Source organism: Canis aureus, chromosome 5 (assembly GCF_053574225.1).
Source record: "Canis aureus isolate CA01 chromosome 5, VMU_Caureus_v.1.0, whole genome shotgun sequence".
Taxonomy (NCBI): domain Eukaryota; kingdom Metazoa; phylum Chordata; class Mammalia; order Carnivora; family Canidae; genus Canis; species Canis aureus.
In genome coordinates this window covers 23,907,816-23,923,471 of record NC_135615.1, presented here as the reverse complement: position 1 = coordinate 23,923,471, position 15,656 = coordinate 23,907,816, and the positions used below count along the sequence as shown (strand labels likewise).

Genomic DNA, 15,656 nt, shown 5'->3' with positions numbered 1-15,656 from the left:
ACAAAAGGAGCCGTCCTAACTCCTCCACTTGTTGTCTTTCTTTGACATCTAGTCCTATTGCGCTGAATAGGAATGGATGCTTGGATGTTTGGGAAATGAATTAATGGACACCAGGGACACAGAACAAATGGGAAATGAATTGTTTCCTGAGAGACTAGTTGGCAACGAGAAATGCCTAAGGGACATAAACTGTGCTGTCTGCTTTCCTATTGAAGTTTATTTTTTCAAATGTATTTGAAATTTGAAGAGTTAAAAAATGTTTTTGCTAGAACAGTGCTCCATACATGCTGATTACACCGTATTCCTTATGTACATTTTATGTACAATTCTTCCATAATCCAATTTCCTTAAACCCTGTCAGGGATAGTCTTACCTTCTCCAGTTTCCAGCCAGATGTGAACTTAAACTGTGTGTCCTCCTGCACCTGGGTGCTCAGTAGGTTAAGCATCTACCTTTGGCTCATCTCATGATCTAGGTTCCTGGGGATCGAGCCCTCATTAGGCAAAGAGTCTGCTTCTCCCTCTCCCTCTGAGCTCTCTCACAAGGAAAGAAAGAGAAGGAAAGAAAGCGTCCTCAAAGAAACCAACAAAAAAGGTGAACGTCCATTTAGAACAACTTCTGCTTAGCAGATTGAAAGAAAAGGACTCCTTGTTATTCCTGATCTAAATTCTAACTGGTATGCTTAATAATCAGTAGTATGTGTCTTTGCTACCCTCAGCTGGTGTAGAAACACAGCTCTGTATTACAAGGAAGTCCCCATGGGGCACCTGGGTGGCTCAGTGGGTTAAACATCTCTGCCTTAGGCTCAGGTCCTGGGGTTGAGCCCCCATCGGGTTCCCTGCCCAGCGGGCAGTCTGCTTCTCCCACTCCCTCTGCCCCTCCAACCTGCTGCTCCTTGTGCTCTAACATAAATAAATAATCTTTAAATGAAAAAAAAAAAAATTTCCCCAGTTCCTGCCCATTAGAAATCGAAACTAACAATTTCCCTGTACCTTGAGAGAGTTTAGGTTTCATTCATAAATGCTGAGGGTTTCCAGCTGCCTAACTAGCAGAGGAAGTCACCTTTGTCTTCCTTCTTCAGCAACAGAGAAAGATTTGGAAAAATTCTGGCTTTTCTTTAAGCAAGCTGGCTGGGTTGGAAGAGTCATGCAAGGACTCAAGGACACAAGGACATGTGTCAGAGCATGAACATCCACCCTTGTCCTCACTCCACAATGCCCTTCATTAAACGTGTGTGTAGAGGACAGTGTTCTAGATCTGAGAAGTCTCTCATGCCATGAAATCAGTGGGTGGTGGGATTTCCAGAAGAGGGATGCGAAAAAGTCAGCAGACCCTGAGTTTCAAAGCTTTCCTTCTTGCTTGGGCAAAGAGCTAACTGGATGAAAGTAACTGAACACACTTAAATTAGACATCAGTGACCTTTATTAGGTGCAAAGTAGTATTCCTGACAATAGTAATATGCCACTGTTACACCTGTTCATCCATTAAAGCAACAGCCCCTCACCCAGAGCTAACCAGATCCCATAAAGTTCCCTGTAAGTGCGTTGTGATCTCATAACAAGTGACAGGAAAGATTAGGACAGCTCATTAATAAAACAGGTTCCATAGGCATCTTGATTCCTTTTGGTTTCCTCTCAAAGAGCTCCAGCAGACGGCCACTTCAAAGGTTGGTCCTTCTTCCTTTCACCAGCTGTCCTCCCAGTCTAAAGACATCCTGGAAATAAAGCCAACCACAAGGAGTCCACGGAACACTGGGAATGTGTTCAGCATAAGAAAAAAGTAGATTTCTAGCATCTACGAATAGTTAAGTGGAAAAACTCTCACAGTGGTCCTATCAGTAAATAAACCATTTTTTAAGACTCCCAATAATTTACTTGTCAACATCTGAAATCATGTTGAACAAACTGAGAGAGCCAGACGCCAGTCAGGCCAGTCAGCCTGTGCCAATTGGTGCTCCTGTTGACTACAGGTGTCCACAACAGGCTTAGCATGCTGTTTGGTCAAGAAGACCTGTACTCCTTGTCTGGCTTTCCTTTAGCCACTCGCTGCCTCATCTAGAGTGATCTGCTCCTCAGTGAAAATCAGGTCATGATTTGGTATTGGGGTGATTTGGTATTATTGCTTTGTTCTTCATCAAACAACTGAGACTTTTGAGTCAACAAACTTTCTTGGGGCACCTGGGTTGCTCAGTCAGAGTCCAACTCATCTCAGGGTTCTGGGATGGACTCTGTGTTGGGGTCCTGGCTCAGTGGGGAATCTGCTGGAGATTCCCTCCCTCTCCTTCTGCCCATACCCCCACCTCCTGCTCACGTTCTCTCTCTCTCTCCTCTCTCTCTCTCTCTCTCTCTCTCTCAAATAATTGAAATAAATACTGGCGGCAGTTCATTCATTTACAACCCTGACAAACTGCCAACACAATATATGCTTTTGTTTTCTGCTGCAAGAATCAGTGTGTTGCCCGGAAGCCCCACTTCACAAAATAGGATGCCTTCATAAAAGCGTTTTAAAAACTGGGCAAAGAGAGAAGGACAAGACTTCCCACCATCGGCAAATGAGAAATGAGAGTCTTTTCTGATATGGGGTAGATTCATAGGTTCTAAAGGGAGAAGGGGCCAAGGGGGAAGTAAGATTCTTCAGCTGGGAATGACTTTCAGAAGGTGATTCCCAGTGGCCCAGTAGCGTAGTGCTGGTGTGCGGTACTCTTCGCAGTACTAGAGGGGCCGAGTTATCATTACATTCAGTCTACGTGGAGGTCCTGTCACCCCCTAGGAAAACATATATTGGTGATTCCTGCAAATTGAAACATAGGATCAGCCTCTTGGTTCGGAGGCTAAAATGTCTTTGTCTACCAGGCAAATATGTTTATTTCTTTGGCTTGACTGTAATTTGTCTGGGGATCATCGGCAGCACTGAATGCCCACTAGCTACACGCAACTACTTTACAAGTGTTGTGTATTAAGTAGCAAAGCATATGAAATAATGTCTCATGTCCCCTCTTGATAAGCATCAGTGGTTTCTGCCATCAGCTCCGTGGAACCCCAGATGCTAACTGACCCACCCAGAAACCTGCTTGAGAATTGCTTCTGGGACAGTTATTGGATCTGCATATATGTAAATACTCTGTTGTAGAGAAATTAAGGGAGGCCTATGGGTAACATCCCAAACCTTTAACTTTCCTTATGTGCATTCAGAAGGTGGCTTTTGTTGCTCACTTGCTCTCCTCCAGATCTGCTGTTTCCTTTCCTACCTGCCTGTCCTGGAACAGGATAGCCTACACAGCACAGGGCGGCCAAAAGACATAAAGAAGTCTGGGATGCTCAGGTGCCCCACGTGGGGGAAGCAAGTATTAGCTGAAATTCTCAGTGGATCTCAGCAAGGCTTCTGCACGGTGCTCTAAACAATGCACATTATGCTTCCAAATTAAATCAGGGATAACAGAGTTGCCGGGTGGCTCAGCTGGTTAAGCCTCTATGTTCCACTTAGTTCATGATCTCAGGATCCTGGATTGATCCCAACATCAGGCTCCCTGCTCAGCAGGAAGTCTACTTCTTCCTCTCCCTCTTTCTCTCCCCACTGCTCATGCTCTCTCTCCCTCTCTCTTTCTTTCTCAAATAAATAAAGAATATCTTTAAAAAAATAGATATGAGTATTGTCATGCATTGAAGAAAATAGTCTTATAAATCTTTCATCTCATACAAACGTACCTGCAAGCTGGTATCTTTTGGAATTCCGTATAATCTGTGTACTAACTCCATAACTTCCCTCTCAACGATTTCTTGACTGGTGCCTTTCACATCGATGTAGTGGCAGTCAGCACTGGCGAAATGGCAGGAAATTGCCTGTGCAGGGTGAAATGATTAATATTGGGGGAGAAAAAAATCTGTTAACAGCAACAACCAAACAGAAAGTCTTCTTTTAGAACATCAGCTATTTCACTAGCATTTGATTTCTAGAATGTTCCATCGTGTCTTGGATTAGCCTCTTTGGGGTTGGAGTCTTTTCTCCCCCTAGGTACAGCTAAAGGCTGACTGAGAAATTCCAAGAGGTTTTAAGCTCCCTGGGATACTTGTTTTCAAAATGGGCTGAGAACATAATGACAAGAGGAAGAGGACTTTAAACTTTTTAACATGTGATTTATCTAGCTAGTGCATATCCTCCAGTCCTAAACAGGAATGGGTTCCAGGGTTCTTCATCCTCTTCTTAGTCACAGAAGTTAGTTACTCAGCTGAGTTTGTGGTGCTTTGTTTTTTTAATGTCTAAAGATCAGGGAAATCAACATTAAAAATACCTTGCAAAGGAAAATAATATACACACCCACCCCTTTCAAATCAAAAGGACATTTGAAGTCCAAGATCATTCACATAAGGTACACATCTTGTTTCCTTCTTAAGGGAAAGGAGGTTACTTGGTTCTCCCCATTCTTTTTTTTTTTTAAGATTTACTTATTTATTCATCCAGAGAGAGCGAAGAGAGAGGCAGAGACACAGGCAGAGGGAGAAGCAGGCTCCCTGCAGGAAGCCCAATATGGGACTCGATCCTGGGTCTCCAGGACCACACCCCAGGCTGCTCGCCACGCTAAACCGCTGGGCCACCGGGGCTGCCCTGTTGTTCCCATTCTTGAAAAGGTTATCAGCAGATAAACTTAAAACTCACTTTCCTAGTCGCATGTTAGTTCTCTTCTCTTGAGATGACCTCACCTCTCAGAAGGGCTGTCTGCTTTGCTTACAACATGAGATTTGTAGACAGTGGAGTCACAAATTCCATTTCCTTTTTTTTTTTTAATTTTTTTTATATATATATATATATTTTAAATTTGTTCACGAGAGACACAGAGGGGAGCAGAGACACAGGCAATGGAGAAGCAGGCTCCATGCAAGCAGCCCGATGTAGGACTGGATCCCCGGACTGGGATCACCCCCCTGAGCCAAGGCAGACGCTCAACCGCTGAGCCACACAGGGACCCCCATTTCCCATGGAAGCCCCCAAACCACACCAAGAAAAAGTGACATCCAAGGGGATAAGTACATTACCATATATGCATTTTTAAGTCTTTTTGTAGGGGTTCATCTTTTCCCAAATAAAGTAGTTCAAAAACTATTGAAAAATTACAAAGTTAGGATATTATCAATCACATTACTTGGTTTCTTATCATTTACCTTTTAGTTTCATACAGTAATCACTTTATACTATATTTTCAGGTTTTGACATGAGATCTTTCAGTATGTTGTTATCCTACTAAGTTTATAACCCTGATCATATAGGAAGTAATATAATTCTCTAACTCATACAGACTTTAAGACTATTTGTCTTAGCTTGCTGTTTTGATACAGATGCATATACATAAAATTCCATTTTTTATATCAAGTTGAATTTTGACACCAAGGACACATGATAAATGGCCAAATTCATGAATTTCATGAACATTCATATTATTTATGTCATTGTGGCTGTACCCCTGCTTGTACAGTTCTGAGGATCATGTTGGTGGGGAGTCTGATCTAGTCTTTATTTAAAATTTTGGCATTGTGTTCATCAAGGTATTTTTTGCATTGATTTTGATTTTCTAAATACTGCCTTAAACTATCATTTAACTTGATTGTTGAGGTGTTTTGCACCATCCCCCGACCCCTGCTAAATTTTCCCTGGAGGAGAGGGCTTTCTTGCCTCACCCTCATCCTGGCCCTGTTGACCTGGTGGAAATATGAATGAATGGAAGATGAAACATGGTAGCTAACCCTGCACCTAGGGAGACAATGGGTGTTGGTGTGACAAACTGGCACGCTTCACTCAACCCCAAAAACCCCCTATATATCGTAATAAGAGCCATGTAATGTGGAATAATGTCAGTCCACAGTACTGTCAGAGCTGCTGAATTTTTGAGAAGAGAGAAATCTGGGAATATGGGAAATTTTGTCAAATTTTAATGCAAGCAATGAAATCAATAGGTTTTTAATATATTCATAGCTAAGGGGCAAAAAACATGGCTCACTGCTAAATCTTATTTCTGGGCAGCCAATTCAATATCAAAGCTATTATAAACTGCCGTCATAAATGGTTCCTATATCCATTTCCCATTTTAAGATTTTAGTACATCATCCATTCTTTCTGTCTCCAAAAGCACAGGCTGTGGGCTACCAAGCAACTCTATGAATGTTCCTAATTCACGATCAGTAGGATTGGGAACCGGAGGTCACATGGCCTCCTACTGATAACTTAGCAAAAAAGAATGAAGTATCAAATATATTTCCTGGTAAATAAACCAGAGCAAGAGCAGTTTAGTTAAACATCACAAATCTCATAAAGTTTCACATATCTTGACATTTTTGCTTCTAACCTATTCGTCTTTGGAAAGCACGGTGATGTAATGCATACCTTGCGGTATCCTTGAGTTCTGTTCCAGCCAGATCCGTGGATGAGCAAAGGATGAAAGAAAACGGTGTCTCCTTTCTCCATCACGAGGTGCACGCGGGGGCTGTTTTCATCATAGTCCTGGATCCCATAGAACATTAAGTTCACGCCCCCCTAGAACACATAAGAGAACCCAACTCTGCATTTGAGGAACCCAATGACTAAAAAGTAGATTTCCTAAGTTCTTCCAAGAGAAAGATAAATAGATTCTTAACAGGTACTGCAAATATACAAAAGCTTCTCAGATGTGTGGCTGTGAAAGTCACATTGTGATATTAAAATCATGGATTTAGGGAGGCAAAGGAAGATGCTGAAATTTCTTCTCACCCTTCATAACTGTATTATATTGAGGATCTAGATCAACGTTGCATGTTGCAGTTAACATGGGAGATCACCTTTCAAGCCTGAATGTATAATCATTCTTTCCCAGGATGATATTCTCCTCACCTAGAACTTTGCCTGAACCATTCTTCTATAACTCAGGAGTACCTATAAGAAGCTAATTGTTCTCCCAAACCAGCAGAGAGAAAATCTCAATTTTTCTCAGCTCAGAAAGCACTGATGTCACATGCAGAGTAAGGAAAGAAAAACAGTAAATTAAAACATTCTGTTTTTTATAACTATTTCCCAAGTCAGTTATTTCATTAAGTAATAGTTATGGTGGAAGGACGGCATCACATTTCCCTTCCTGAGACTGTGCCACATTCTTCTGGGGAAAGGACTGCTTTCCTGCTGGACTCAGTTGTGGTTTTCATCCAGTGCACTTCTCTCCTGGCCAGGGTTGATACGTGACCTAAGCTAAGTCAATCTAACCGCCCACTGTGGTCACTTTGAATCTGAGCAGAAGATGGAAGGCACTGGTCATGATCACAGTTCAGTTGACCCCACCAGGTGCCCCACCCCGAGTGTTCCCACTGAACATAACCCCCACTCTCCTGCTCATCAGAGCTAGCCAGCCTTTCCATGGACTCAGCAGGTGCCTGCCACCCTCCAAAACACTTCGTTTGGCTTAAGTCAGCCACAGCCCACTTCTGTTGCCTGCACCAAACTTTCCCCAAAACTCAACTGAATTTGTGAATCTCACAGTTTCAATTATATCAGAATCCAGACCCCAGTATTTTCCTTGGCACTAATCCTCAGTGCAAGAATCTAATTGAGACAGAAGTCCCGAAAGCCATATTCTTTACTTCCTACAGACCACATTCATTCTTCCTGCGTTAACAACCCGTGCTCTTCTCTTTCTGACCATCATTATGGGATTTCAAGACCATATTGTCTGATACCTAAAACACTTATCATCTCCTCTCTGGTTTCTCTGCCTCTGGAGCCCTACCTCCAGTATATCCTGCTCTAAGCCTCTAGATTATCATTATTGAAGGATCAATTTGATCTCACCATTCATGGGCTCAAAAGCCTTCTATACTCTTCCATCCTCAACTAGCTCAATTCCATACACCATGTAACAGTCATGCAATGGAATACTACTCATGCTTCCCCAGAGTCTTCATTGGTCTCTCTAGCAGTAAAGAGATGATTCCTCTCTCTTCTTTATGCCAAGAGCCATCAATCAGTGGGTAAGAAGTAGTTGGCACTTTACACATGCATGTGGTGTTGCAAGTGTTGACATCTTACCTGTGCAATTGGGCTTGATAATTTCATATCCTATATAGTACCTACCAAAGTGCCCCACACTGGTCAGCTTTCCAACACTTCTTGATGGAAAAATGGTTATTTTACCTGACATCCTTGAATCTTCCCTGACCCTAATTGTAAATCCTATAATGATGTTTTGTAAGGAAGGAAATGCCATCTGATTGTTAAAGCTCTTTAGGGAGAGTGATGTGAAATCAAAACAAACAATATTCTGGTTAAGATTTCTCCTCTAGGGGTGCCTGGGTGGCTCAGTCAGTTGGGCGTCCAAGTCTTGATGCCAACCCAGGTCATGATCTCAGGGTGTGAAGTTCAAGCCACATATCTGACTCGTGCTCAGCAGAGTCTGCTTGTCCCTCTCCCTTCCCCTTTGTCTCTCTCCTCCCCTCCTCTCCCATTGCTTGTGCTCTTTCTCTCTCTCTCAAATAAATAAATAAAATCTTAAAAGAAAACAACGACAAAAACAAACAAAAAACAGATTCTTCCTCTGAGCTAGAACATGAGACCCCTAACTCTGGGAAAGGAACAATGGGTAGTGGAAGGGGAGGCAGGCAGGGCGATGGGGTGACTGGGTGACAGGCATCGAGGGGGGCAGTTGACAGGATGAGCACTGGGTATTATACTATAGGTTGAAAAATCGAACCCTATAAAAAAATACAAAAAAAAGCTAACCTAAAAAAAACAAAAAACAAAAAACAACAACAAAAAAATGATGCCTCCTCTACGCAGACATACCTCCCATTGGGGATAATTGTGTGGCTTCAGATAGCCTTTGTGTGTGCCTGGGAACACACACAGACAGCCATTGTTCCTGTCGATGTGCTCCATGGCTGTCCAAGCACAGACAATTTTATTGCTGGGCCTGAAGGGGAAGTAGTGCAGATCCTGGTGCAAGGGATGGCGGGATGTCTTCTTGCCTGAAACAGAACCTGCTGTTAATACACACTTGCATCTCAGATTTCATCTCTTTTGCCTGCAAAACCACAGCAATGACTATTCCCACAAAACCCAAAGAAGTGAAACATTATTGAGAATCAGTCCAGAGAGATAAGCATCAAATTTGAATATCAAATCCACAGGACAACTCCAGATCCTCTATTTTTTTTCTGGGTTTCTGGGAGCCGAGGACTTACTGACACACAACATTCACTAGCAATTCATACACGTCATGAACTCTATTGCATTTTATTCCTTTGTAATTGTGGTTTGGGCATAGAATCTAGTATTCAAGAAAAAACAAGTTTGAGTAATTGAAGAGAGCAACCAAATTTGAGGTTCCCTGTTAGCCTTCTAAGTGGCTGATGCAAAAAATATCAGCTAACTAAATTAATAAAAGGCCTCTAAGGGCTCCTGGGTGGCTCAGTGGGTTAAGCATTTGCCTTCTTCTCAGCTCAGGATCTCAGGGCCCTCGGATCAAGCCCTGCATAGGGTTCTGCTTAGCAGGGAATCTGCTTCTCTCCCTTCCTCTATGATGTCTCTCCCTCTCAAAAAAATTAATAAAATCTTTAAAAATAAGAAAAAATAACCATAGAGTTGACATCTGAAATCCTCTTCACGATGAAACTCTACTTCACAATTCTTATGATACATACTGTTTTAAGACTTAAAGGTATATACACATTTTATACACATTTGGGTTTTTTTTAAGATTTTATTTATTTATTCATGAGAGACACAGAGAGTGAGAGAGAGGCAGATACACAGGCAGAGGGAGAAGCAGGCTTCATGCAGGGAGCCTGATGTGGGACTTGATTTCGGGTCTCCAGGATCACACCCTGGGCTGCAGGCGGAGCCAAACCGCTGAGTCACCCGGGCTGCCCTTATTTTATGTTTTTAAAGATCTTACTTATTCATGAGAGTCACAGACACAGGCAGAGGGAGAAGCAGGCTCCCTGTGAGGAGCCTGATGCAAAACTCGATCCCAGGACCCCAGGATCACGACCTGAGCCAAAGGCAGACCCTCAACCACTGAGCCACCCAGGCATCCCCACATTTGTTTTTCAAAGTTCAGCAGTTATGCACAAAGCTATAGTTTGAATCCTTGAAACTTTTTCTTACTTTTCCCTTCTGTTTTTTTGTTTAGTTTTGTTTTGGGTTTTTGTGTTTTTTTGTTTTTTGTTTTTTGTTTTTGGCTTCTACTTTAAGAAATAAAAGCACTTTACCAGAATCTGGAGGTTTGTTTATAAGCATTGCATGCATGGCCATAATATTGGGTCCAGTGAAGCACACCACATATTTCAGAATCTAAGAGTAAAGAGTTGCATGAGAAATCAAATAAACAACCACGTAGTACAATGTACACTTATTTGTACGAGAGTCAAAATGCACATAGTTATACAAAACACTTGGTAGAAGTGCCTGGGTGAGTCTGTTGCTTAAGCATCCATCTCCTGATTTCAGCTCAGATCATGTTCTCAGGGTCATAGGATACAGGTCTGCCTTGGGGTCCTAGCTCAGTAATGGGTCTACTTCAGGTTTTCTCCTTCTGCCTCTCCCTCTCTATCAAACAATTATTTAAAGAAAAAAAAAAGTTGGTATTTCCCAAAGTTGCAAACAAAGAATGAAAAAGTCAGCACTGGAAATCTGCAACACTCTGAATTAAAAAGTGGTTTTTTTTTTTTAAGATTTTATTTATTCATGAGAGATACAGAGAAAGAGAGAGATGCAGAGACACAGGCAGAGGGAGAAGCAGGCTCCATGCCAAGAGCCCGACTTGGGACTCGATTCCAGGTCTCCAGGATCACACCCTGGGCCAAAGGCAGCGCTAAACTGCTGGGCCACCGGGGCTGCCCTTAAACAGGCTTTTAAAGCCAGTTGGAAACCAAACCCCATTTTCTATGAGAATGCGAAGAGTTTCTCTCAGCTTTCAACTGGGAAGGGCAGGAATACCCTCCTTTCACCTGACACTGTCCATAGATGCCCAGGGAGAAGGCACCTTCCTCTTCCCCTCACGGAGACTCTTCATAAGAAGGGACCACGAGGGGCACCTGGCTGGCTCAATCACTAGAACATGAACCTGTTGATCTCGGGGTCGTGACTGCAAGCTACTCCTAGAGTGTAGAAGTCACTTTTTAAAAAGGTGGTAGGGGGACACCATTGCAGCTCAGTCAGTTAAGCATCTGCCTTCAGTTCAGGTCATGATCCCCATGTCCAGCTCCCTGCTCAGAGAGGTGTCAGCTTCTCCCTCTCCCTCTGCCCCTCCCTGCCACTCATGATCTCTCTTGATCTCACTCACTTTCTCTCTCAAATAAGTAGAATCATTAAAGAGAATAATAAATGAAAGGACCATGAGAGGCCCCAATAACGTGCAGCTGCCATGCAGAGCCCAGGGGACAAGAGAACAGCAACAGGGGGACACTTCACAGTCAGGCCACCTCCCTTTCCACAGCTCTTCACTGAGGGCTACAAACCAGACAGTGATAGAAAAGGACACGCAGCAGGGAGTGAGATGAACAGGTCCCTCCTCCCATGGCATCTATATTCTGTTGGAAGGATGTTAAATAATGACATGGGCACTGGTGCTTGACAGCAAGGTGCAGTTACAGAGTATGAGGAAGCAGAGGCGGGGTGGGGAGGCTGAATTTGGCCAAAGGTCTGGCAGCGGGTGTGCTCCCTCCTACATCTAACCCACTAGGGAGGAAAGCACTCAGCTTTGCATGCCTACCACCTGCCAGGCGCTTTATGTGTCAGCCACTTAAGTCTCACAACAATCCCTGAAAAGTAATGCCCCCAGGAATTAAAGATCCTTTAAATGATCATTATCCTGCAGATAATAAAGTGCCCAAGGTGGCAGAGCAATTTCAACGAAAAGGACGGTATTCCATCTCCAGTTCTGTCTGACTTCAAAAAATGAAGCCTCTTCTACTGCTTTCTCACTACTTGATCTCCCGTATAAGCCATATTGGCAATTTGAGCATGAAACACTCGAAATGGTCCCAAATCCTAGGAGTCGGGGCTCATATTTGTTTTTTTTTTTTATAAAGGGTGTCATCTTTTATATTTTCTTGTGATATTTTCTTTGAAGAATATATTCCTCAAATATATTTCTTCATATACTTTCCTTTCCTGTTTCCTGGTTTTAAGTAATCTCTATCGCTTGAGCCCACGACTCTGAGATCAAGACTCACATGCTCCATCGGGCCATGCCTGCCCAGCATCTCCTACCAGTATTTTCTAAACTTCAGTGACTCAAGAGACATTTTACCATTTCTAGCATATGTTGCTAACTGCCCAATATTAGTCAATAATTTTCCTAAATTAACTCATGTCTTATCCTGATTAATAATATTCCTGAAGTCATAGGTTTGATGCACCAGCTACTTTTTCCAATACATATTGAAATAAATACCCAACTACTATATCGTACCCATCTCCTAAAAGTCATTGCATGAACCAGTAGGTGCATGGTGCACACTTGAGAACAGTGGGAACCCTGGAGGCCTCCGGGTACCCAGGGCCTCAGGCAACACAAGTTGCCTCTAACTTCAAGCTTTTCCTCCTTGATTGATGCTCACAAGTTCCATTTCCATTGCAAGACTTGAGGTTGGGAAGAATAGATGATTCAGGGACCTTGTCCCCCTTTGTCCCCAACCCAAGGGGCTGGACATGATAGGTGGCCTGCCTGTACAGTCTTCTCTCATGAGGAAAATATTCTTTCTTTTTTTTTAACATTTGTTTAAAGATTTTTTTAAATTTTAAGTAATATCCACACACAACCGGGACTCTTGGGTGGCTTAGGGTTGAGCCTCTGCCTTTGGCTCAGGGTGTGATCACAGTCCAGGTAACAAGTCCGGCATCGGGCTCTGTGTGAGGAGTCTGCTTCTCCCTCTGCCTATGTCTCTGCCTCTCTCTCTGTGTCTCTCATGAATAAATAAATAAAATCTTTAAAAAATAATAAAAATAAAACTAAAAGCATTTGAAATAAATGGTTCATAAACTGTGGTACATTGATACAATGGGATGCTATGCAGAAGTTTGCAAGTATGATATAGATATAGATACACGTGATAATATGTAAGTCATATGGGAAGATGTCTGAGGTCTATTATAAGTGGACAAAACACAGTGACAACCAGTTTGTTCCCGTGTTACACAAAAGGTGGGAACCCTGGAGGCCTCATCGTGATTCATCTAACACAAGTTACCTCTAACTTCAAGCTTTTCCTCCTTGATCGATGCTCACAAGTTCCATTTCTATTGCAAGACTTGAGGTTGGGAAGAATAGATGATTCAGGGGCCATGTCCCCCTTTGTCCCCAACCCAAGGGGCTGGACATGATAGGTGGCCTGCCTGTACAGTCTTTTCTCATGAGGACAATTTTCTTCCTTTTTTTAATTATTTATTTAAGTATTTTTTTTTTAAATTTTAAATAATCTCCACATGCAACTGGGACACCGGGGTGGCTCAGCGATTGAGCATCTGCCTTTGGCTCAGGGCATGATCCCAGTCCAGAGATCAAGTCCTGCGCAGGCTCCATGTGAAGAGCCTGCCTCTGCCTCTGTCTCTGCCTCTCTCTCTGCGTCTCTCATGAATATCTCATGAATATCCTGAGTATCTCACTTGGTTAAATGTCCACCTCTGGGTTGGGGCTCAGGTTATGATCTTGGTCTAAGGATCCAGCACTGTGTCGTCCTCTGCACTCAGCAGGGAGTCTGCCTGAGGATTCTCCCTCTACCTCTCCCTGTGCCCCGTCCCCTTCTCATGCCTAAAATAAATACATAAATCTTAAAAGAAAAAAGTGCATACCTCTTAAAAACTAAAAAATCCCCCATGCTCTACCAACTAAAGCAGCCAGGTTCCCATTAAGTCAAATTATCTAATAGCACTTGGGGTTATAATTTCCAAAATGTTCTATATGCAAAATGCCCCTTAAAAAAAAGTGTGCCATGTGTCAAGGGACACATGAGTGGCTCAGTGTTGAGTGTCTGTCTTTGACTCAGGTCATGGTCCTGGGGTCCTGGAATCAAGTCTTACATCAGGCTTCCCACAGGTAGCTTATTCTCAATCTGCCTATGTCTCTGCCTGTCTCTGTGTCTCATGAAAAAATAAAATCTTTAAAAAACAATAAAAAATCTAAAACCATTCTAAATAAATTATCCATAAACTGTCATATATTTATGCAGAAATTTGCAAGTATGATATAGATATAGATACATAAGTGATAATATGTAACCGATATGGAAAGATATCTGAGATCTATTATAAGTGGACAAGACTTGATGACAACCAGTTTGTTCCCGTGTTACACAAAACGTGGGGGGTTACGTATGCATTTTCATGGCCATGAAAGAATTCTAGTTGAATACACCTAAAAGCTTGGCAATGAGTGTGGCTGAACGTTGGGAGACTTCACTTTACATGTTCTATATTATGTGGATAACTTTATAAACATGATTTATGCTTAAAGAATGATAATTTTTAGACAAGTTTAACTCTAAAGACCTACTTAAACCTCTATTACCAGATTCACAGAAACAAAAGCAACAATAAATGGATGTATAGTGAGTGGGATCTGCAATGTGACTCCTGTTGATATGCCCATATTCAGTGTGAGAGAGGCTCCCCCTCTCGACTGCAGAATTCCCGCCCTTCTCCACCAGGTTAATTACCAAGCGCCAGAGCAGGGTATCTCCACCTGGCCAGTATTGACATTTGGGGCCGGATAATTCATTAATTGGGGGGAGGGGCTGTTCTGTGCATTATAGGCTCCCTGGGCTCCATTAGCGGCATGCCCAGGCTCTACAGACCAAACCTTGTGGCAACCTGACAGGGCTCCAGGCACCACCAGATGTGCTCTTCCAACTGAGAACCACTGCTCTACAGCCACCAGAGAGGGGCTCAGATAAAGGAAAAGCAGCAATTCCTGGGGCAGGCATGTCGGTGGGCTGTTAACCTAAAAACAAAGAAAACACAGGAAGGTTCTCCAACCTCAGGGAGAGTGCAGTATCTGAAGAGTTCCTTGTCTTCTTGGAAGCCTTGGATCTTTGAAATCATCCTTTCACTTGGAATATATTCTGATTTTGCAATGGACACATCTCTCATTATTATCATTTGTTTTGGTTTCACCTCCCCTCTGCAGATCCTTTCAAACTGGTCCCTAGGAAATGAAATTGGCAGATGATGTCATTACTGCAGGCTCTAGGCACCTGCCTGGCCTGTTCTGTGGAAAGATCCACAAAGATTGAGGAGATGGTGTCTCTGCACCAAGTTGACCTCTAGGCTTAGGACATCATTATCCTGAGTATACCTAAAGGAAAGAAAACTTTCAAATAAGTCCAACTGAAAAATCACAACCCAACACTATGTATCAAGAACCTGAGAAATGTTTCTACTACTCTTGCATCCGGCATTTCTATTTTTTATTTACTCTAAGAAAATATCTGAACCTTTTTATTTAATGTCTAATGGTTTCTTTTAAGTTTGTTCATTTTTTTAAAAGTAATCCCTATATCCATATCCCATATGGAGTTCGAACTCATAACCCCAAGATCAAGAGTCATGTGCTCTTCTGACTGAGCAAGCCAGGAACCCCTAAACTCAACATGTATTTAGAAAAGGTCTAAATCCAAAACATTAACTACTGTCACCAAAAAATAGAA

The 15,656-nt window shown here is 42.6% G+C and overlaps 1 protein-coding gene across 2 annotated transcripts; it reads right to left on the bottom strand.

Annotated features, from left to right (window-relative positions):
• Window positions 1–1,404: 1,404 nt before the first annotated feature.
• Window positions 1,405–15,152, bottom strand: LOC144313833 (phytanoyl-CoA dioxygenase, peroxisomal-like). Of its 2 annotated transcripts, none has more exons than XM_077897189.1 (6): window positions 14,986–15,152; window positions 10,221–10,302; window positions 8,794–8,975; window positions 6,373–6,522; window positions 3,705–3,839; window positions 1,405–1,714 (listed from the first exon to the last, which is right to left on the bottom strand). In XM_077897189.1, exons 1-6 carry the CDS (start codon window positions 15,106–15,108, stop codon window positions 1,661–1,663), a joined length of 726 nt encoding a protein of 241 aa, XP_077753315.1. In that variant the 5' UTR covers window positions 15,109–15,152; the 3' UTR covers window positions 1,405–1,660. The 2 variants fall into 2 exon arrangements, with proteins under 2 accessions (XP_077753315.1, XP_077753316.1); XM_077897190.1 differs by lacking the exon at window positions 1,405–1,714 and adding an exon at window positions 5,031–5,094 and having other exon boundaries at window positions 3,704–3,839.
• Window positions 15,153–15,656: the final 504 nt, after the last annotated feature.

Bases quoted from the DNA above. Each gene is read 5' to 3' on its own strand.
- LOC144313833 (XM_077897189.1), bottom strand. From the start codon at position 15,108: ATGATAATAATGAGAGATGTGTCCATTGCAAAATCAGAATATATTCCA. The intron at 3,840-6,372 runs GTATGCATTACA...CACCCTGCACAG, and splicing joins GAACTCAAGGATACCGCAAG to GCAATTTCCTGCCATTTCGC. The intron at 1,715-3,704 runs GTACGTTTGTAT...CTTTATTTCCAG, and splicing joins CAAAAGATACCAGCTTGCAG to GATGTCTTTAGACTGGGAGG.